This window comes from Sitodiplosis mosellana, unplaced genomic scaffold (assembly GCF_009176505.1).
Source record: "Sitodiplosis mosellana isolate CC-2019 unplaced genomic scaffold, AAFC_SMos_1.0 Smas_scaffold_3, whole genome shotgun sequence".
Classification (NCBI taxonomy): domain Eukaryota; kingdom Metazoa; phylum Arthropoda; class Insecta; order Diptera; family Cecidomyiidae; genus Sitodiplosis; species Sitodiplosis mosellana.
Window position 1 is genome coordinate 3,202,568 of NW_022595246.1, and position 21,704 is coordinate 3,224,271.

Here is a 21,704-nt window from a genome sequence, read left to right on the forward strand (position 1 = left end):
TTTGCATTGTGAAGTCAATACGCAAATGAATTTGTTATTTTTTTTCAAAGAAAATGATGAACGAATGAAAAAGGCATGATTGCAGGAAATTTCGCTGTATTTTGCTTTTAAATTATCAAAACATTTCGCTTACATAAGAATTGCATTTAAAACTAAACGGTTTTTGTAAAGATTCAAGATCAAAACATTCATAACGATTTCGACGGTCAAGTAAAACTTACAAAATAGATTCGAATAATAGAAATTTTCAATAAAGTTTAAACTATTCACATTGAATTAGTCTAGGAATTGCTTTCATATCTGAATCGCTTGTACATTACGGCAAATGAATCCAACTCATTTTTGACGCAAGTAATTACTTGTGTTAACACTGACCCACTATCAAAAGTTCGGCTCGCTCTTTTTTTACACAATAATCTCGCGTAAAAATATCGCACTCATCGTACGATATCTCAACATTGTATGAATGGGAGTGTGACTATGAGGCTTGTGTAAAATCTGCCTATTGAGAATATGGAATTGGAAATATCAAAATGATTTTCAGTTTTAAAGACATTGACTTTCTCTGAGCCAGATTGTTCTGAACTTCGGAAAAAGTCAGTGAACCGACTTTATCGAAATGAATTGTTGAAAAAATATCAATCATTTAATAAAAATCAGTAAAGACTTTTTAATATAAATTTCCTTATAAGTACTCTATTCGTTTTGTTCTTCTGCAAATTTATGCGAATGCGATTCCATCGAGAAATCGCTATGAAATTCGTAATATTTTACGTTTCTAAGCGTTAAAATAATTCTTGTGACAGAATTCAGAGAGCTGACATAATATAAAACATTCGTTTTGTTGTGACTCTCGTAAATATCTGATGATTGTCTTAAAATCGAAATGCTTAAAAATATTAAGCTGCGTGGTCAACACATGCATCGGGATTTGAAATTGTTTTTTTTTCTTCGCTGTTATTGTTGTGTGGAATGTCCATCTTCTACCAACTAAGCTCCTCTGGTACACCGCCCGGATATTCGCCCGTTAGGCACGCTGTGCAATGGCCACTTGCCGCACGATTTTTAATCTTCATATTGTATTGTACAGCTCGTTTCAATCCTTCAACAGACAAATATGCCAAACTGTCAGCGCCTGTGATGGAAAATAGGGTGAAAAAGGAGGTTAAAACAATGTTCTGAGGAAGGTTTTCCGACATTTTTTTATTTTATTTTTTCGCTACTCACCAACATATTTGGCCAATTCGTCTGGTTTCAGTTTGTTGCCGATGAGTTCATCGCGAGTTGGAATGTTGATGCCCATGTAGCATGGATGAAGAAGCGGTGGACTGGCAATACGAATGTGAACTTCCAATGCGCCGGCATCACGCAGCAATTTGATGATTGGTCCAATAGTGTTACCTCGCACAATCGAGTCGTCAATTAAGATCAATCGTTTTCCAGCAACATTTTCTGAGAGAGCACCGAATTTCTTGGCAACACCAAGCTTACGCAAACGGTTCGATGGCTGAATGAATGTGCGACCAACGTAACGATTCTTGCATAACACTTCGGCAAAGTGAAGACCGGATTCACGGGCATATCCGTGAGCGGCGGCTGTTCCTGATTCTGGAACAGAGCTCACCACATCAGCTGACACCAACGCTTCACGAGCCAATTGACGGCCACATTGCATTCGCACCGAATACACCATTTGCCCTTCGAAAATCGAATCCGAACGCGCAAAGTAAACATACTCGAAGATACAGAATGATAATTTACGATCTTCCGGACGTTCAATAATATCAATCGATCTGACACCATGCTTTGTGATTTCGACAATCTCTCCTGGTTCGACCTTCATCGAAGGAGGATATGAGAGTATTAATATTTGATATCAATTGGAAAAACCGAAAAATTATCTCAGCTCATACATACCTCTCTCACATAACGTGCACCGATTGACAAGAAACCACAACTTTCTGATGACATAACCCATCCTTCGGCACTTACTTCTTCAACTGATACTGTTGGAGTTTTAAATAATGACAAAAATTCATTTAAAATCCAAGAAAAATGGCAAACTAATCAAGTTTACACTTACGATTTCCAGAGTCAACTGGAACAATTTTGCCAATGCATAGAGGTCGGTTTCCATAAGCATCACGAACACCATAGATTTTGTCTTTCATCATAATAACTAGAGAATATGAGAGTGGAGCCAGTGTCATCAAGTGCTTAATACGGGCGGCCCAGTCTGGTCCATTGTCCTGAACGAAAAAAAAGTATCATTTTTGAGTGAATTTATTTTGTTTTTCAAGTTTACAAGTGATTTTGTCGCATATTTACCTCGCCTTCTGGTGGATTCAAGCACAAAGCCTGTGTAATCAATTCGGAATCACTGTGTGTCGACAGTCCAACTCCGCGCTCCAATACATTTCGACGCAAACTTTCACAATTCACAAGTTCACCGTTGTGCGCGACGGCCATGGCGCCATGAGCTGTGTGGACAACGAAGGGCTGGCAATTCACTTCCTCTGAGCTCGCTGATGTTGAATACCGTGTGTGACCGATTCCCAAATTTCCCTTCAGTTTTCGGATGGCATCATCGTTGAAAATTGTGTTGATCATGCCCATGCCTTTGTATACATTGAAACTCTTTGTACAGATCCCTTCACTCGTCACAATACCAGCCGATTCTTGTCCACGATGTTGCAATGCGACCAATCCCAGGCAAATTGTTTGCGCAATTTCAATCTAAACATTTTGATAATCAATTATTACGTTTGAATATGCATGGCAAACGAAAAATTCATTTTGAAATGAAAACGAAGACGGAATGGACAAAATTCATCGAGTTATGTAAAGAAAAGCTACACAGAAAAATCGTGAAAAATTAAAAAAAAAAACGAAAATATCATGTGAACTTTGATGGAAAAAAGTTTTTTTTTCTCTTCGTTATTTTTCAGTATTCAACATCAATACTGCACTCTTTACACACTCAAACCAAATTCGAACTTCCAAAAATATCCATAACTCTTTTGAAAAATTATTTTTCTTGTTCCCTAAAAAATAATTAATTCGAAAAAATGTCCACTTACACGTTGGGTTGGCCATTCGCCGCAGGCCATAGCCGCAAAAACGCCACATTCACAAGTGAGTCCTGAATTAACAGCGCCTCGTCCCAACCGTTTATTTTTGCGAACAGCAACTGAACTGTCCACACGTTCGATCTCTTTGGCCATGATCGGCGGTGAGACCGTGCTGTTCATCGTGCGATCATATGAGATGAAGCATGTGGGTGATGTGGATTTGATGCTCACCAAATCTAAGCACTCTGTATTCAACATTTTGATTCTCTTTATTTATTCCCACTGATTGTCCTTCAAAACGAAACAAGACCCAAAAAAAAAATTGTGTTTAGCCAAAAAATACGCACAATTCAATAATTCATTTAGCACTAATCGACGTTTAAATTTGAATGACGGGTAGAGCAGTTGATTTGATTTGCTTTTATATGCAGAGATAAGAGAGTCGCAAACTGATTTGTTTATGAGTCAATGAAACGAAATATGCGATATGGATTCGTGTTTTGTTCTCTTCCTCTTTTTTTTCCTTCTGCTCTTCACAGTAATGTGTGCTCCTTTTTCAAAATGATTTTATAACGTGTGTCCGATCTTCGTGGCGGTCGTACGGCAAATAAACGCAGTTTCTTCACTTTTTGTATAGTTTCTCGGTATGTTTATGATAGTCAACGTTGATGTTTTCTCTGTTTATTCTCTTTTCCTCTCTTTCCTGATTTGTAATTATCAATTATGGAATTTTCCTAGCGTATGCATTTTGTTTTTTCGAATTTTTCGCTGTGTTATTGTTTTTTTCCCTTCAGACTATTTGTGTACGTACACTGTACATTCGGTTTTGCGTATAAAGTTTTCCACTACTACCATTGATGCAATCGATTCTAGCTATTGACAAAGATTTTATTTACTATTTCGTTTGGAAAGCGGCTGCTTCGAACACGATTTGCCATTAGAAACTAGTTAACGAGACACTTGGCCAAGTCATGATTGACTTCTGTCATTTTCAAATGTTATAAATAACAAACATTATTTTTATGCTTGGAAAATTTTTACGACTAAACATCTCTTACAAATGACATTCATGCATAGCAGTGTCATGCATATTTTGAATGATGACACCGACCAAATCTCTAATCGGTTTTTATCATTATTTTTCTGGGCTACATTTAAATTTCGGCTTTCTTCTAGCCGTAGCTAATTAAATTCCAGTTTTAATTAGAATCCATTTCAAAGTGCTTCGAAATTGAGTGTAAAATTACGTCATCAGCCAAAAATCGCCGGCTTGAAAATAAACAGGGGACGTTCATTTTATCTGAAGAATGCCTAACATTTACATCCGTTGTTACGAATTACATTCAACTTGACTTCTGAGAATTTATATACTTTGCTGACAATGTATGACGAATAGTCAGCAATCAGCATGCATACAGGATTGTACAAATTTTCTGTCTTTGTTTACTGATCGTTTTTGTTTATTTGACGTATGGCCAGTTCTTTCTTTCTCTCTTTTTCGATTTTTTTTTGCTTCGGATAACCAAAATCACGTTCGCAAGCAGATAATTGTTTTTTTTTAAGACAAGTAATAAATTGTTGTATGTCGGCTGTTATTCAAATATTTGACGTTGTGATTATTCTACTGATTACGTATTTACAGGCAATTTGTTTGTTTGCCAAAGTAGCCAATAAATTTGTTATGCTGTTATCGATAAATATTCAGGATGTTTGTCCTATTTTTTCGCGACTAAAATGGGCTTGATCAAAATATTATTGTCAAGTTTGTGGATTGCTGGCCAATGTACGTCACCAAGAAATCAAATCAAATAACAGTTTCACTGAAACAAACTAATCAAAACTATGATGATGCGTTGATAGTACTGAACGAAAAAATCAGCTGATTCGTTCTATATTACCGTTTAGAGGAGAACTCGTGGCCATTGAAATCGACTCTCAGCTCTATCAGCAAGACATTCACGTGTTCCAAACTCGAAATGTTTTTCGCCACCGGAATATCTTGCTCTGTACCAATTAAGAAAAACTGAAATCATTGCAACGTAATGTCTGTTTTTGCTTTGTCACCAAGTAATCATTTTGGCGAGGCCAGATTGTTGCTGCCTTTCCATCAACATTTGGGTTATCAGTGCAAGTTTGCTTATTCAAAATGATTTTTAAGGCGAGCGAATGAACGAGAGTTGAATTTGCGTTGATCGCTTTTTTTTGTCTGCCGTTGGCTTTCGCCAATTGTAGCGAATATTCGATTGAAACAGCAAAAATATCATATAATAATTAGTGGCTAAGCGATAGTTAGAACACAAAGTTCAATGCTACGGATTTCAATTGAAATACGATCGAACATGTGCTCACGCTCTCTATCTCTCTCTCTCTCTCTCTCTCTCTCTCTTTCTCTCTCTCGCTCGCTCGAATAAATGCCGAGACGAAAAGTTGAAAGAGATCAATTTTTGTGTCGGTTCTTATCACAATACACAATGTGGATCGCAACCAATTAATTTAGAAACAAATGAGTGAAAGCCACAATTCTATAAAACAATCAATTCTCTTTTTTTGGGCAAATAAATACGCATGTCTCGGCACAGTATCAATTTTTGGCATCGAATAGCCGCGGATTTTTACATCGTTTCGATTGAATGTAACCGAATGATCTCATAAAAAATAGGTTATCAAGCATTGCCTTGAGCTTCTAGCATCAGAATCGATATTATATTCAAGTTTTGGTTTATGCGCGCTTGTCCTCATGCCGTCATTCACTCATTTGCCGTGCAATTAATCAACTCGAAAGACTAAAAAAAAACTTGAAATGAGCAGCAGCAGCATCAATCAATGGAAGTCAGACTGTAATAATAATAATGAATTGTATAGGCATAATGAGTATAGCAACAATGTCAAGCAATTGGAAGGTTCTCATATGTAAAATGCTCTCATTAAGTCAAACAAAATGTTCTCTTGCATTGCAGATACTCCAACACGAGTCACAGATAATGACACAAATCGGATTGAAACTGATTTATGTTTGCTTTACTTTAATTCTACTTTATTCTTGTTAATCTGTCTTGAGACATGCCTTCTTCCGAATTACTTAAAATGATCCTCTTCATTTATGCTACAATTCACAAGTCAACATATAAAAAACTCTATGAATATACAGGTCAACATATTAAAAAAAACCGAAAGTATGTCAAATTACGCTGTTTGAGTTATTCATTATCGCGAAATGTCATGAAAATGTATGAAAACGCTTACCTCTAATAAAAAGACACTTGTCGTTTTAAGAAAACGTTGGACAAAATGTTTATGATTTGCTAGTCTCACTTTCTTTCAAATAAAATATGATTTTAAAACTTTGTTTCTGCTCAATGTCCGCCGGTAAAATCTGAATCTGTTCCGATTGTGGTCAACTGACTTATGTCGACACTCTATTCAATAAGTTGAGCTCTTAACAATTCATCCAATTCGGATGAATGGGTGCACAAAAATTGAATCAAATTTATTTCGTATGTAATTTATAACGTTTTTAAATGCGTATTTTTTTCTTCTTTCGTCCCGAACCCAATCAAAAAGACCAGCGAAACAATACACATTGAATCGCGTGTGTGACACAGTCAGAATAAAGTCACTTATCAAACTAGAACGTGTTGTTGGTTGTAAAATTGCGCGTACTATGATATACAAATACACACACTCGGACCTAACGAAACTGACAAAGAGCGAAACAGAACATTGGCAAGTGCCAAGCCTCACAACACTGATTTATAAATTCCAACTTCAGCGACACAAGACACCAATAACTTACTTGATCGAAGACAGAAAAAAACAAACGAACAACATATAAAAAGAAGACATGCGTCGATGTTTTTTTTATCGTTATTGAATGATCACGATTTTTATTACCATCAGGCCCTTTGAGAACTGCCAAACTCGTTTGGTTTTGGGTTTTCTGTAATCCAACTACTTTACATAAAAACTTCTACACCACGTGGTACGCATGTTACTTCAATACCATTGAAATTATTTGCGATGTAAGCATATCGCAGTAATCGCACAAACAATTGAAATTTGCGATTTAAATGTGGCAAAAGGGAGTTGGAATTTTTCAAAAATTTGCACAAAAAAATCTCCATGCAAAAATGAAACTTTGAAAAAGAATTTACTTTGATTTAAAAACGAAATCATTTTGTACATAAAAATCCTCGCAATGAGCAAACAAGTTCTTGCTCCTTTTATGTGCCCCTGTTTCCATCTCTTTCTCCTTTGACTTGGTTTGTTCGTGCAGTAGCTGTGGTTGTTCTATGTGTTTTTTGTTGTTTATTCTGTCGATTCTGTTCAATGCGCGCTTTATTCTCAAACTAATACATTCGCGCGTGCGGCATAAACACACAACAACAACTTGTTATACATTCAAATCAGTTGAACAGTGATTTTTGTTGTTTGGTTTGACGCGCACGTCCATTGTAATGGTGGTGGTTTGAAATCATAGGGGTATTGCAACTACCATAAAATATATGTATTTCATCAAGTTTATCAAGCTCTTTCCAAGTTTATGCATAGTGTTGAACTTTTGTTCAAGCTCTACCATCGAAATGTACAGTAAAATAATTTACGGGCACGACGTAAGATGGCGTTTTTTCTGGTCAAAAAAGTTGCAATATCCCTTTGTTTGAAATACAAACAGAAGAAGACACAAAAACGTTTCTCACACATGGACGAGAACGATACGGTCGCTCTCAACACACACAGAGGCTGAGACTCGTTGTCGGTTTGCGCGTACATTCATGCCATGCATATATAAATGAATCGGTTATACGGAATTTGACAGTAAAAATATTCTTTTGGTGCTTACGATATTCGTTCGTATCACAAATTAGTTTCATCAACCAAGTGATTCGTTAAACACGCGACTTTGTTGCTCTCTACTCTCACTGTGTACGGTTTTGTGTTTGGTATCCTAAACTCCATTTTAATATTACTTTAAACGGTAAGAATTTTTTTTGCTTTTTTCTCTCATTCAATAAGAAAAATTATAAGACTGATGTAATCCAGTTGGGAAGAGACAGAATCGCAAATGAATTTTGCATGTAGTGGTTGTTATCGTAAAATTGATAGGAAACGTCCTGATTTTTATTGTGATCGATTTTATTGTCTGAAAATAGAAAAAAGACAGAACGCATGTCGATTCTATTGCACATTTGGTACTTTCGTACCCTCGTTATCAGTGCCGGTATTCTACGACTTTTCACACAATCCATTCTTCCTTGAGTTATCGAAATAATTCCGGTGGGAAGCTGAAAAATAGTGGAATCTCTCTCTTTCACTCCAATATGGTCTTATGTACGAAAAAAATAATTCCGAACGATTTTGTCGGAAAGTCGTAGAATACCGGCACAGGTTATTTGGGAAATGACGACAAAATCTTAGCGCTAGTATTTTTGTTACATCATTTGTTTCTATTCAATTTGTCACCTTCACGTAACCGATGCTGATAACCTTTTTGCTCGCATTACCAGAAGGTATTCGATCAACAAGTAAATAAAACCTTTATCACAATCGCTATATTGACACTATCATCTTGTGCGTCGCAACGCTCTGTCGCAACGCACAAGTCATTGCTAATTATCATTTTTGCTGAACTCTTATGCAAAGCGCCTTTTTTTCTCGCGTGATACGCAATTTCATTCTTCGGTCACTGTTGATACTCCGTCAGCACAATGAAGATAATTGTCATTCCATTTATGACGCGATTAAGACACTGGTTTTCTCCTCTGTTTGCACGGTGTTTCCCATAATCTGTCGGCACAATATTTTTGTCCCAAGCAAAGCGATAGCCTAAATACGATTTGTTGTTACGCTCTCAATAAAAGTGATAAATATATTATTGTTGTTTGTTTGGCCGATGGAAAAAAAAAATTCCATTTTTTTTGCTTCTTGGTTGGTCGCCGACCAATGGTCGGTGACAATCAATATTTTCACAATACCCCACATGATACGTACTGATTAAATGATGACCTCTTAACTACGTTTTAGATTCTGCGCCCATTTTCTTCTTCTTTCCTTTACATCGTTTGAAAGATGAACTCTCTCGCGCGCTCGCGTTGTGTATCAACAGCTCGAGGCATTTTTCGAGCCCAGCTCAAGTGGCAACAAACAATAACAACCAACAACGATGGGGTCTCATTATCAGTCTGTTTTTATTTATAATGTTCATGGGTGTCACACCACCGAGACAAAAACACGCACTCTCAATTCGATTGATTCGTTTGGTGTTTGCGCCGTTTGATTTGAATTGCAAATCTCTATCAATTAATTCATTATCTCTGTGTTTTTTTTCTTTAAATTGCAGCTACGTAAACACAGCAAATCAACATGTCGACTCCAACGGAAAGTAAGTAGTTTTCAAAACAATTTAAATCTATTTTTATTTCGGAATATCTAGAAGTAGAAATAGATTGAAACTATTTTGGTTTTTCACTTTGTTTGTGTTTCTGCATTTGATCATTCATTTTCAACTCCCTTCATTTCGATTTTGCTGACTGATTGCATTTGTTTACTGTATTGACAGTTGGTGGTTACAAATTGGGCAAGGTCATCATTGAAGGAAAAACAAAAGCCGTTTACGACTTGCCAAACAATGCTGGTCTCTGTTTGCTCTTGAACAAGGATCGCATTACAGCTGGAGATGGTGTTAAGAAACACGATTTGGCAGGCAAAGCTGCCATTTCGAACGCAACCAATGGCAAGGTCTTTTCCATCTTGAATGAAGCCGGCGTGAAGACGGCTTATGTCACACAAGTATCACCAACCGCTTTTATCTCACGTAAATGCGAAATGATCCCAATCGAGTGGGTTACTCGTCGCTTAGCTACCGGATCATTCTGTAGACGTTATCCTTCGGTCAAAGAAGGTTATCGGTACGTTTAATTTGTTTGTTTGTTGTTCTCATTGCACAGCTTTTCCTTTTGTCGATGCACAATCGTTTTACTCAACAATTTTGATGATTATTTACAATTTTGAATTTATTTGAATCTTCAACAGTTTTTCACCACCAAAACAAGAGACATTCTTCAAAGACGATGCAAATCATGATCCTCAATGGACAGAAGAGGAAATTATTTCAGCCGGTTTTGAATTTAACGGCCGTAAAATCGGTAAGACACAATTTTTTGTATGAAAATCTCAATTGTTTCAAAGCATTTCATTGAAATTTCTCCATCTATTCTTCCAATCAGGTCGCAGTGAAGTGGACATCATGCGTGAAACCACGATTGTTGTGTTCGAAATCCTCGAGAAGGCTTGGGCTTATCGTCAATGTGCTTTGATCGACATGAAAATCGAGTTTGGTATCGATGAACAAGGACAAATCCTTTTGGCTGATGTGATCGATTCAGACTCATGGCGTCTCTGGCCATCAGGCGACAAACGATTGATGGTTGACAAACAAGTGTACCGTAACTTGACCACGGTCACACAAGATGATTTGGAAACCGTCAAACGTAACTTTGAATGGGTCAGTGAGCAATTGGATCACATTGTGCCACCAAATGACAACCTTGTTGTCATTCTCATGGGAAGCCCATCGGACAAGGAACACTGCGAAAAAATTGCTAAATACTGCAAAGAGTTGGGCTTGAACGCTGAATTGCGCGTCACTTCAGCACACAAAAGCACACAAGACACAATTCAAATTGTTCGTGAATACGAAAGTCTGTTCAATAATTTGGTATTCATCGCTGTCGCCGGCCGATCAAACGGTTTGGGCCCAGTTTTATCAGGCAATACCACCTATCCAGGTACTGTTCTCACTTTCAGCAAAATTCCATTGAAAAAGAGGAAATTATTTTTAATATGTTCCATTGATTCCAGTCATCAACTGTCCACCAGTTAAAAGCGACAATGTCAACATCGACATTTGGTCAAGCTTGAATGTTCCATCCGGTTTGGGATGCGGCACTGTCATCTATCCAGAAGCTGCTGCTCTCAATGCTGCACAAATTTTGGGCATTGGCAACTACACCATCTGGTCAAAACTTCGCGTCAAACAACTGACCAATATCGTTAGCTTGAAACAATCTGACGAACTCATCCGTGGCCTTCGCTCTGTCAGCGTACACAAATAAACCAACCTCTTCATTGGACATCTCCGCTAAAAATAAATGCATACATGCATTTCATCACACGAATTCATTCCGAAAATGAAAAAAATTGTGTTTCTTATACATAATATAAGCGTATTTTTTAAATTCTTTTCTACAGTTTTCGCTGGTAGCTTATTTCGATTTTTCAGAGTATTCTTTTCATCATACTTTGCTAGACATTCTATTTGTTTTTTTCATGACAATTGTGGATTTGCAGAAAATATCTTATGAACAGAAAGCATATTCCTGACTTTACTTTTACCGGAATAAATTAAGGTCCATTCGATTTTGAACTCGTAGTAGTTCGAGGATAGATCTTTTTTTGAATTTAAAAAGGAGTTCTCAGCTCACTTTGGCAATAATTAGTCGTAATCTGCCTTCGTTCCTGAAACATTTCCATTGACCATCGGCAATCGCCAATCAATAGATTTTGTCCCAAATGAACTTAGGAAGAGTTATTTTTATAAAAGTTAAATGGGATTTTGAGCGGAAATTATTCTGAAAATTCAATTGCATTTTGGAGAAGTTTTTTTTCACACAATTCCAAAATCGAATGTTTTTTGTTTGAAAAGTCATCGAACCTTTTTTCAAAATCCAATTCAAAAAAATATTCGAAAAAATCAATCTTACGGAAAAAAGCATCACAAACCGAATAAATTGACAATTCCGATCGAAATAAAAATTTTATTAAAAAAATTCTTCCGATTTCTCACTCGTTTTATTTTTTTAATTTCTCGTCTTGAATAAATATTACCTTGGCATCATCATTCTTTCTTTCCCATTCAGTTACAAAAATACGATGTTTTTTTTTCTCGAAATATATACGTTTTATTTTTCTTCATGACAAATATAAAAATCACAATCACTGAGATGTTTCATTTTCACGATTTGTAGTGTTTTTCATTGTTGATTTTCGTTTGTGCTTGAGCCAAATTTGTCGGCATTGCGAGAGAATTTAAAAAAAGGGTTGCGTATGTTATGATTAGAAACTTACAAAGCTATACTTGAAATACATCAAAGGAATAAATTATGCGCATAAAGTTTGAGATAGACAAAAACGCCATTGGTGATTATTGTACAATTTAGAATTGCATAAGAGTCCCGATCAAGAATTGAACCGATGAAGTGAAATAAGATGAATACTTGTTATTTTGTGGGGGCAAAAAATTATGATAATATGATGAAGACTTAATGAAAGTCATGACATTTTGGCTGCAGCCATTTGAAGACCTTTAACTGAAGGAAGTGTTATTTTGTTGGTGTTGCAATTGATGTTGGGTCAGCCCTTGGTTCTGAAGCTGTTGTGCTGCTAGTAAATTGGGCGATTGATTTGTTTGAGAAAGTTCAGCTTTGACCCGTCGAGCGATATGAGATCTGGTATGCTTCCGTAAATGGTCCTTTCGATAGAAGCCTACAAAACACATTTTCATATAGTTTTCTATCTAATAATTAGTAGCAAATTAAAATTACCTTTTCCACATTCTTGGCAAATGTGCCGCTTTTCACCGCTGTGAATGACAAAATGAAGAGTGAGTTGTTCCTTGCGTTTGAATGCTTTCATGCACACCGTGCATACGAAAGGTCGCTCGGAATTGTGAGATTGTTTGTGGCGTGTCAAATGGTCTTTGCGTTTCAATGCGGCATTACAAATGTCACAAATGAATCTTCGTTCTAAGTTATGTCCCACCAAATGCTCCTCGAGAAGACCTCTTTCTGCAATCGAATCAATGGAACATATTAAAAATGATTTCCTCTTTTTCAATGGAATTTTGGTGAAAGTGAGAACAGTACCTGGATAAACCATATGACATTCAGGGCAACCATAAAGAGTGCTGCCGTCAAGTGCAGTTGTAAGTCGAATTTCGCCTGGTTTTGGTCGTGGTTTCTTTTCCTTCGGTGGCTTCTTTTTCTTCTTTTTCTTTGTGGCTGTTGAGGCTTTCGACGAAGTCGTATTGTTGCCATTCAATCCGTTGCCATTGTTCATACCGTTTTGATTGCCATTTGCATTGTTTGTAAGATTGTGAGCTTGATTACCATTGTTTGCCGAAGACGATTGAATCAAGTTGTTATTGCCGGAACTCGATCCATTGCTATGGGATTGTTGTTGGGCATTTGGAGTTTGTGGAATGGGAAGATGCTGTTGCTGAGACTGTGATTGCATCGGTGACATATGACTCTGTTGGTTTTGATTCAGAATGGCTGCATTCGATAATAAGCTCGAACTCAAGGAGTTCAATCCTAAGCCCTGTGCCAAATTCTGGGTGTGTGTCATATCAATATTCTGCGAATGGTAACAATTTTGATCACAATCACTTTTGCATACTAATCATTTGCTTTTTTTTTTGGTTTTCACTGTTCACTCCTTACCGATAGCTGACTTTGCGATTCCTTTTTGATGCTTTCCGCCGAGTATTTGAGAAAATGATGCAAGGACAAGCTGGCCGGTAAATGTGATAAATAATCAGCAACTGCTGAACTCGGTGTCAAAGATTGCCAGCCAGAATTCACATTTTGCAATACTAAAACCGGTAGCGAAGAGAAGACACGTAAGCCAACAAAGATAATCTAAAAAAAGAAGCAAATCTAACACATACCTCTCTTGGCGTCCGTTTGTTGGTTCAATAGTGCATTGCAAAGATCTTGCGTAAGTTCTGGTTGCGATTGATGACCTTGTGAATTCGATGTATTCGATTGTTGGTAAGAATTTGCAAGGCGCTGTTTTTCATCGCTGTTCGAGTGTAAATGGGCCGATGGTGTGTATGCGGGTACATTCGGCTGATAAGGATTGGTACTAACATTCGAATTACTGTTGCCATGGCCATTGTACTTTTGTGTCATCGCACTTGCACTCAAATTATCATCGCCACGAAATTTCGGCAATATCGGCACATTCGATTGATTGCAATGATTCATATTTGGAACATTCGATGATGCCGAACTGTTGTGATAACGATTCGATGAGTCCTGGGTGTGATTGGTGAAAGAAAATAGTTTTTAATCCTTGAAAATGATTTCAATTTAAAGGTTCCTTCGGAAAGTAGGAGTTATTTTTTTCTCTAGAAATCAAACGTCATTTCGCACTATAGTGGAGTTAATTATAATCAAAAGATTTTTTGAAATCAAAGAAAAAAGCTATTTAAAATATGTCAAATCGAATGTAGAAATCGATTTTATTCTTTAAATTATCCTTACTTGAGCACCAGCTGCAAACTGATGAATGCCCGAAATCGAGGCTGAGAATGGATTTCCAAATGGTGAGAAGTTCATTGTTCAATCGTCATATGTCCATAAGTAAATACCAAACGAAAATCTGGGACCACCTCACAATTCGTCTGTAAGTTCAAGACAAAGTTGTCAAAGTCAAAATGCGACGTATCACAAGTTATAATTCGTTAAAATATGCTTAATTCGACTGGAAACACTCCAAATTTGTCGGTTTCGTACACGATGACTCATTATCACCATAGAATTTGGTATAAATAAACCCATAAAATCTTGGTGCATGTAAAGAAATCGATAAATGACACACCAAAACGTGTACGCTTTATTTTCGTCTTTACCGTTCTTTTTATCGGTGCCAATAAAATCTTTAGTGTAATAAAGCACGCAATTTGTATCAATAAAGTAGTTCATTTGAAATTCACAAGCAAATTAAAATACACATCAACACACAAACTATCGATTAAAAATGGAAATTCATTTTGCTGTCGTCGATGATGATTAGACGCAAAAATCAGAAATGCAACAGAGGATAAAAAATGGTTGTTTTTTTTGTCGCGTTGCGCTTCGGCAACTTGAAAGCCGACTAATTTTATCTCATTTGAATTCATTAGCGTAGCTATTGAGTTGAAAACAGGCGGCATAATGTTTATATTGTTGTATGAAACGCGTGCGGAACATGTTTTCACGTTACGATTCGATCCGTTTTTTCTTCGTCTTCTACATTTTGGGGTGGGTTTTTCCACTACGAGTACGTTATTTCCCTCAATCCAGACGAAATAGATACGATTGCGCGTACCGCCACGTATACGATGTTTACCTTTTCTGAGTCGCACTTGTTATGAGCGCTATGTGCTACTCCGTGCGTTGCCAATAGTGTGCACTGCACATATAGTCTCTCTCTCTCTCTTGATTTTTGAGCGTCAATTGAATAAATAAATTTACAATACACAGATTTCAGCATTACTTTTGCTTTCATCAAATAACCGACTGAGTTCATTCGTTCATCATCATCATTTTTTTGTTCGTTCGGCTGCGCTTTATTCGCGTGAATTTGACGCATGGCGGCTATTCACCTTCGATCCGAAGGCTTCGACAGAGGATGAAAAAAACGTATCAGCAGCAGCAGCAGCAGCATTTAGCTGTGAGAGCAGCACACTGTTCTCCATTTATCTCTGATTTTTCGTGTGTATGTGCCCAAGTTCAATTTATGAAATGAACGCGCTGACCAAACATATTTGGCTCCCCCTTCCGCGACTCGTTCAACAATCCACGCAAACAAAGAGCAATTTTATCGAGAATACGTATTCAATGCCAACGTAACCATTGACTGCCGCCGTTTCCATACAATCGGATAATTATAGCGCTCATCCCCTACGCTTGCATTTAATTTTAATGCCGAGCAATACGTATATGTATATATAGGCGTTCGCCAGCACAAAGGAATCGCATTTGAATATTTTAATCGAAATTTTCCACCACCGAGATAACAACAAAAAAAAATACCAAGATAAAAATCGTCGGGAAAAGAAATCGGACGGCGGTAATCTTTTAAATTGCTTTGGATTTGCGATTTAAGATTAACAATGATGCGATTTTGATGTCTATCCACAAAGAATTGGATCCACAAAATCGACGCCGATGACGACAACGAATGAAGCCATGAAATATAACGAGGCAAAGGTCAATGCTCTTCGACGGAGATGTGCATACACATCACAATAAATCAATATGTGGCAGACGCGGAATGAGTTCCGAATTCGGAATCACTTGCATTCGATCGAGTGTTGCAAAAAGTGTTGGTTTTGTTCACGTAAACTTTCACTTTTCCCTAAAAAAATCGATGCCGCTGACTCATTTCGCCATTATGCTCATTCCTTCGTCTACTGATTTTGATTTGTCTCCTTTTTTCGATGATATTTTCTCTATTCTTAACGAGAGGAAATAAATTAATTACTTAAATTATACCTTTTTTCAAGTGGATATCAGCTTATTGAAACGTTCGCCACACTTATTTTCTCAAACTAAACTTTGAATTGTCTTCAACTAACTTTGGAATATTCGAATGGATCGCACACACAAAACAGATGGAATTCGTGTTTAATGGCTTTTATGTTTGCCGTCGCACTGACTGGCTCCAGAAATCGAGTATGAGTTAAATGAAGCGACCGTGCACTTCGGGATTTATTTTATTTGTATTTACAATACAATAAAATATAAAGCCCGTATGTGTATTGCCATACAACTTTGATAATGCTGCGTTGTACGCATATTCTCTCTCCATTGTGACGCGCGCGGCGACGATGACGGCGGAATGGAAAGGAAAAATCCACCCTCTTCCTCGGTGTTTTTCACAGCGCAGCGGAAAACATTCACGCGCCACATCTATTTATTGCATGTTGCTCTATGGCATTTTCTGTGCCACATACATATACATACATATAAACAGAGAGACGGCGACAAGCGTGACAACAAACCCATAACTATCCCACGATGGAGACGGTATGTACTCGCCTCACTACAAATACCAAACCACCCTCATTTTCACTTTCGATTCCGCCAACATATCACATGTGCATCCATAACACAAGTACACCGTATGCGCACCAACACCGTATGCAGAACAACGGTGCATTCAGTCACGATGGAATGGATTGTTGGCATGATTTTTGCTGCAATTTCGAACAGCCAATGGTTGTTCGGGAATTTTGTCTGTTTTTAACGAATTTTTTTCATGGTAATTCTGATTATTGTTGGCGAATTTTAATTCTTTACATTGAAAATCAGTACGAAGCTTGTTTAAAACCAAGAAAAATGAAGAAATCAATTTTTTTTGAAGTTTTTGACAAAATTCAATAGAAAACATCTGAGACACGCTCTCAATTCTTTCATAACGTTGAAATGATTTTATTTACCAAGAATCGTAAGTCCGTTTAGTACATTAGATTCTACGAAATTATTCACTGTGAGTCGTTTGAATTTGACAGTTCAACGCAATGACAGAGACGACCATACAGTGTGTGTGTGTGTGTGTGTGTGTGTGTGTGTGTGTATGTGTGTGTGTGTGTGAGCTCATCGCAATAACAGTGTATGTTTGACAGTTTATCTACAGCTGTCACAGTAAATTTTCAATGCAAACACAATTTTGTTCGAAGAAAATTACGCATTTCAATGCCACTCATCTATATGAATGAATGTGTTGCCTCAAAAGTTGTCTGTTTTTCTAAGCAAATACAATTGTGAACAATGAATAAAATCATAGAAAATTTCCGTGTCGAGGAATGGTCATACAATTCAAAAATTTAATAGTAAGATAAGTGAAACGTGCAAACGTCAGCAAAACATTGATTATTCGCTGTGTTGGATTTGTTGTTTACATTCTATCGATCAGTGGCATGAAGAAGTGCACAACACAAACTAATCTCATGGAAAGCAGTTCTATGCATCAATTTGTACGATAATAGAATTAAGTCAATGTCACAAATCTAATTAGTTGTTTTTGCATAGTCGTTAATTGTGGAGTGCTATTTGTGTTTTTTTACGCAACAAAGAGAAAGTTTTCTTTCTTTTGTTTGGATATAATGCATTGAATGAATAAATCCAAGCGAAACAGATAAATCGCATATGAAAAGATGAGTGGTCGACTGTTTGGCGACAGCAAAAATTGTACCATGCTACTTAAAAACTTGATGGACAGTGTAAAAGAAGTGCAAAATGTATATGGGAAAAATAAAACTCTTTTGGCCACCGAAAAAGATACAAGGTATGGGAGAAAAGTGTATAAACATTTTCATTGGTTTTTTGTTAACAAAATAAAAAAATTTGTTTGACTTTGGTGATTTTGTTCATTGGATTTGATTTTTTCATTCAATTTCCCATGAATTTTGTCGCGTATCGTCTTTTTGTGAAAATTTTCAATCTTTTTTTTGTCTTTTTCAATCAATTTTTGTCACTATTTTTACTGCAGAGTTCAACGAATGTGTACAAATTGGGAATCAGCATTATCGCATGGACTTAAAACCACATCAGTATTCAAAAATATTGTGTCGGGCAATCTAACCACAGAACTGCCAACCATATCATTTTGGGAATTTGCCTTCAACCATTTGACAAATCATGAGAAAGAACGATTTTCAACGCTACGATATGGTTGGTAATCAATTGAAACCAAATGAGAAGAACAAATGACTTTTTCATTGTTGAAAATTAATTGCGTTTTTGCATTTCAATTGCTGATAATAATACACAAAATTGATTTACAGTTTGCACAGATCATGGGAAGGTGCGTGCACTGATACGCGCTGCGCTGAATGAACGTGCATTGGAACGATACATTTCAACATGGTTGAGTGATACGGCCGGATTGAATACGTATTTTGAAAGCTGGGCGTTAATTCGTGATAACGAAGCGAGCAATCTTTTGCCATCGATTGCCGCCGGTCAGTACAGATTTTTTTCAATACTTTTGTGTGATTTTAATCGGTATAAAATAAATTTTGACGAAATATTGCGGTAAAATAATAAATAGAGTGTTAATCAGTCGCTGCAATGACATTAATGACTGATTTCAGTTCATTTATTCTGTTTGATTTGACACTCAATTATTTATCCATTTTTGACTCGTTTCAGGCCTTGGATCGATTCTTTTTGCTGTGGCAGTTGATAGTCCGGATTTGAATATAGCAACACTGGCCGAGTCGGTATCACCCCGGCAGACGAATGAAATCATCATTGCGGTACCAACGGTGAGCAGCACTACAAGTGAACGAAAATCGGCAGCGTCGAAAAAAGCTGCAGTCATATCATTTGAGGAGGATGAAAGTGCTTCATTGCTAAATAATAATTTGTTAAAATCTTCAACGCCGCCGACGGCGGTTTCTCTGGCTGATGCCTGTCTCAAATATCAAGAAAAACAAAAATTGGCCGAAGAAAAATCGAAGTCATTCACCACCGATTCTACTTATGAGCGTTTGCACGCTGAACCAATTAATATAAGTGCAGTGTATCCAAATGAAACGGATTACATTGAGCCCGAATTTCCAACGTCAATCAAAATTGTCAATCCATTGACTCAAACATATCCATTGTTATCTAACTCATATGATAAGGAAACCGATTCGAATATGTCGAAAGCAACCGACAGCAGTAGCTTCACATCAAACACAACGACACACTCTTCAAACTCACCTCCCGAACAGGTCGCTTCCCAGCCATCACACTCCACTTCGATGAGCAGCTCCATCAGTTCGGATCACAATACGCACAGTTCAGTCAACACAACACCATCGCTCGAAAATGAACGTGAACATGAAGAGGAGAATGAGAACGAGAACCGGATCGAACATGAGAATGGGAATAATAACGAAAATGAGTACATTTCACGCATTCAAGAACTAAAAACCGTTCAACAAGAACATATGTCTCGCATTCAAGAACTTGAAGAACGCTGCGTTCTATTGCAAGATCGAGTACACTCATTAACACTGTGAGTTTACCGTTTAATTTAAATCGAATCCTAATTGAGAATGAAATCGAGTTAGATCTTAACAACTTCCACCACTTCGTATCCTATATAACGAATTTTAAACGATTTCCTTTCATTTCCACAGTGAAAACGCCCGCTTGCGGTCCGTTCATCATAATCTTGTGATGAGTCGTTCAAGTTCTAGGCATTTTTTGGTGAGCATACCGCGTGTTTTGCTGCAACGACGAGAGGATTCGAATAGGAAATATTTTGCTTACGAAATTCAAATTACACCAGTATCGGGTACATCGGGCGTTGAAAATGAGAAATGGTCGTTGCTGAGAAGGTACAGCGAATTTCATCGATTGGATAAATACTTACAAATGAGCAATCCTATGATAAAAACCTTGGATTTTCCGCCGAAGAAGAGTTTTGGGAATATGGTAAGCTGAATTGTCGTTGTTTCGATTGGGTGTTATGGAATCAAGTGGAAATCTAAGCTAATAATCGTTTGTCATCTCTTCTAGAACGCGGAATTCGTGGAAATGCGCCGGCAGCGTCTTCAAGTCTACTTATTGGGTGTGTTATCGTTGATGCCAGAAATAGCAAGGTGCACGACCAGGTCACAATTGGAATGTGCGTTTCCATTTTTTAAGCAGAGCCATCGATTGTAAAGATCATTTACAACTAAAATCGAGATCCAATGTGCTTGAATGTATGAATCTCCATTTCGATAAAGGATCAAAAATCATTCATTTTTGGTTTTTCACTAAATCATTCAAATGAAAAGAGATTGTTTTGTAGCGGTCATTTTTATATTTGTTAGATCAGATATCTGTTAAGGGCTGAACCATGTTCACTATTCACAATCAATTTATTTCTAAAAGAGACTTATTCAACAAATAAAAACATTCACAAATTTGTAGAGAAACGATCGAATTTTATTTTAGCACCTCGAGCCAAATGGCAATGATTGAAATTCGGTTTGAGTTTTTGTAATTTCAGTGAATTCCTTGTCGAGAAGCTCGTGCAACGTTTCTCCGGTGTGCTTGTAAATCCAGTAACCCAATTTGCTGCCGTCTTTTGCATACACAAAATCAAATCTCTTGGGACCGCTGGTGGGCGAGCTCAACCAAATCTGTTTGTTCGGTGATTGTTTATTGATGACATAAGTACCATACGTTGATCCAAGGCTAACAGTCAGAACACCATCCTGGAAATGGATCCAAAGATTTTATTTCACGAAATATTTGCATTAAAAACACCTCTCAAAATTATGAATTCATAATGTACTCAATTCAAAAAAACCCCACCTTATTCACAACATCCGCCGTGGTCAAATGATTGATACTGTCAATCAGCTCCTCGATATAGTCGCAAACACCATCCAAAGTTTCCACACAAAAGTGTTCATAGTCCAGCTGAGTAATCTCAGTTGCATCTGATGAAAATCGAACCGTTTGTGTGGCAATTAAACTACTTTTCGCAGAAAATGTGGTTTGAGCGGGTAAATTTTTAAACAGTCTAATAGTCTCATGGTTCGTTAGGGTTTTTCGAGGCACCAAACTGGCAATTGTTCTTGTTTTCTGCGAAATTTTCACTGAAAATATTACGTTTCGCGCTAGTTGGTTCATTTTGGTCGAATTTTGTTTTGATTACAAAAAATGAGGTTAGATTTTACATGACACTTGAAGACAAGTCGGAACGAACCTTAACGCCAAATAGTTTACGTACGTTTTTCAAATGTGTACTAAAACGAATTTCATGATTCGATCAAAAAAATCTCCCCAAATATTTACTAATTTAAAATATTGATAATTT

The 21,704-nt window shown here is 37.1% G+C and overlaps 5 protein-coding genes across 8 annotated transcripts; 2 read left to right on the top strand and 3 right to left on the bottom strand.

Moving 5' to 3' along the window:
• Positions 1–79: 79 nt before the first annotated feature.
• On the bottom strand, positions 80–7,324 carry LOC129566447 (amidophosphoribosyltransferase). 2 transcript variants are annotated; one of them, XM_055442389.1, is made up of 7 exons: positions 6,315–7,324; positions 3,081–3,362; positions 2,329–2,736; positions 2,084–2,249; positions 1,918–2,006; positions 1,228–1,837; positions 80–1,135 (listed from the first exon to the last, which is right to left on the bottom strand). In XM_055442389.1, exons 2-7 carry the CDS (start codon positions 3,327–3,329, stop codon positions 984–986), a joined length of 1,674 nt encoding a protein of 557 aa, XP_055298364.1. In that variant the 5' UTR covers positions 3,330–3,362; positions 6,315–7,324; the 3' UTR covers positions 80–983. The 2 variants fall into 2 exon arrangements, with proteins under 2 accessions (XP_055298364.1, XP_055298365.1); XM_055442390.1 differs by having other exon boundaries at positions 3,081–7,297.
• A 487-nt stretch (positions 7,325–7,811) lies between these two features.
• On the top strand, positions 7,812–11,286 carry LOC129566434 (bifunctional phosphoribosylaminoimidazole carboxylase/phosphoribosylaminoimidazole succinocarboxamide synthetase). Its single transcript, XM_055442366.1, has 6 exons — positions 7,812–8,046; positions 9,409–9,450; positions 9,628–9,976; positions 10,101–10,213; positions 10,295–10,855; positions 10,929–11,286. Exons 2-6 carry the CDS (start codon positions 9,432–9,434, stop codon positions 11,180–11,182), a joined length of 1,296 nt encoding a protein of 431 aa, XP_055298341.1. The 5' UTR covers positions 7,812–8,046; positions 9,409–9,431; the 3' UTR covers positions 11,183–11,286.
• A 716-nt stretch (positions 11,287–12,002) lies between these two features.
• On the bottom strand, positions 12,003–17,386 carry LOC129566432 (zinc finger protein 107-like). 3 transcript variants are annotated; one of them, XM_055442365.1, is made up of 7 exons: positions 17,335–17,386; positions 14,393–14,532; positions 13,795–14,164; positions 13,568–13,719; positions 12,992–13,481; positions 12,671–12,913; positions 12,003–12,611 (listed from the first exon to the last, which is right to left on the bottom strand). In XM_055442365.1, the coding sequence occupies exons 2-7, from the start codon at positions 14,465–14,467 to the stop codon at positions 12,433–12,435; spliced, it is 1,509 nt and encodes a 502-aa protein (XP_055298340.1). In that variant the 5' UTR covers positions 14,468–14,532; positions 17,335–17,386; the 3' UTR covers positions 12,003–12,432. The 3 variants fall into 3 exon arrangements, with proteins under 3 accessions (XP_055298340.1, XP_055298338.1, XP_055298339.1); XM_055442363.1 differs by lacking the exon at positions 17,335–17,386 and adding an exon at positions 16,388–16,763; XM_055442364.1 differs by lacking the exon at positions 17,335–17,386 and adding an exon at positions 14,761–15,097.
• Positions 17,387–17,485: 99 nt separating this feature from the next.
• LOC129566435 (sorting nexin-29) lies at positions 17,486–20,814 on the top strand. Its single transcript, XM_055442367.1, has 6 exons — positions 17,486–18,182; positions 18,387–18,568; positions 18,682–18,858; positions 19,049–19,904; positions 20,029–20,326; positions 20,411–20,814. The coding sequence occupies exons 1-6, from the start codon at positions 18,052–18,054 to the stop codon at positions 20,555–20,557; spliced, it is 1,791 nt and encodes a 596-aa protein (XP_055298342.1). The 5' UTR covers positions 17,486–18,051; the 3' UTR covers positions 20,558–20,814.
• Positions 20,673–21,651, bottom strand: LOC129566439 (frataxin, mitochondrial). Its single transcript, XM_055442375.1, has 2 exons — positions 21,197–21,651; positions 20,673–21,096 (listed from the first exon to the last, which is right to left on the bottom strand). The coding sequence occupies exons 1-2, from the start codon at positions 21,515–21,517 to the stop codon at positions 20,830–20,832; spliced, it is 588 nt and encodes a 195-aa protein (XP_055298350.1). The 5' UTR covers positions 21,518–21,651; the 3' UTR covers positions 20,673–20,829.
• Between the last annotated feature and the right edge of the window lie 53 nt (positions 21,652–21,704).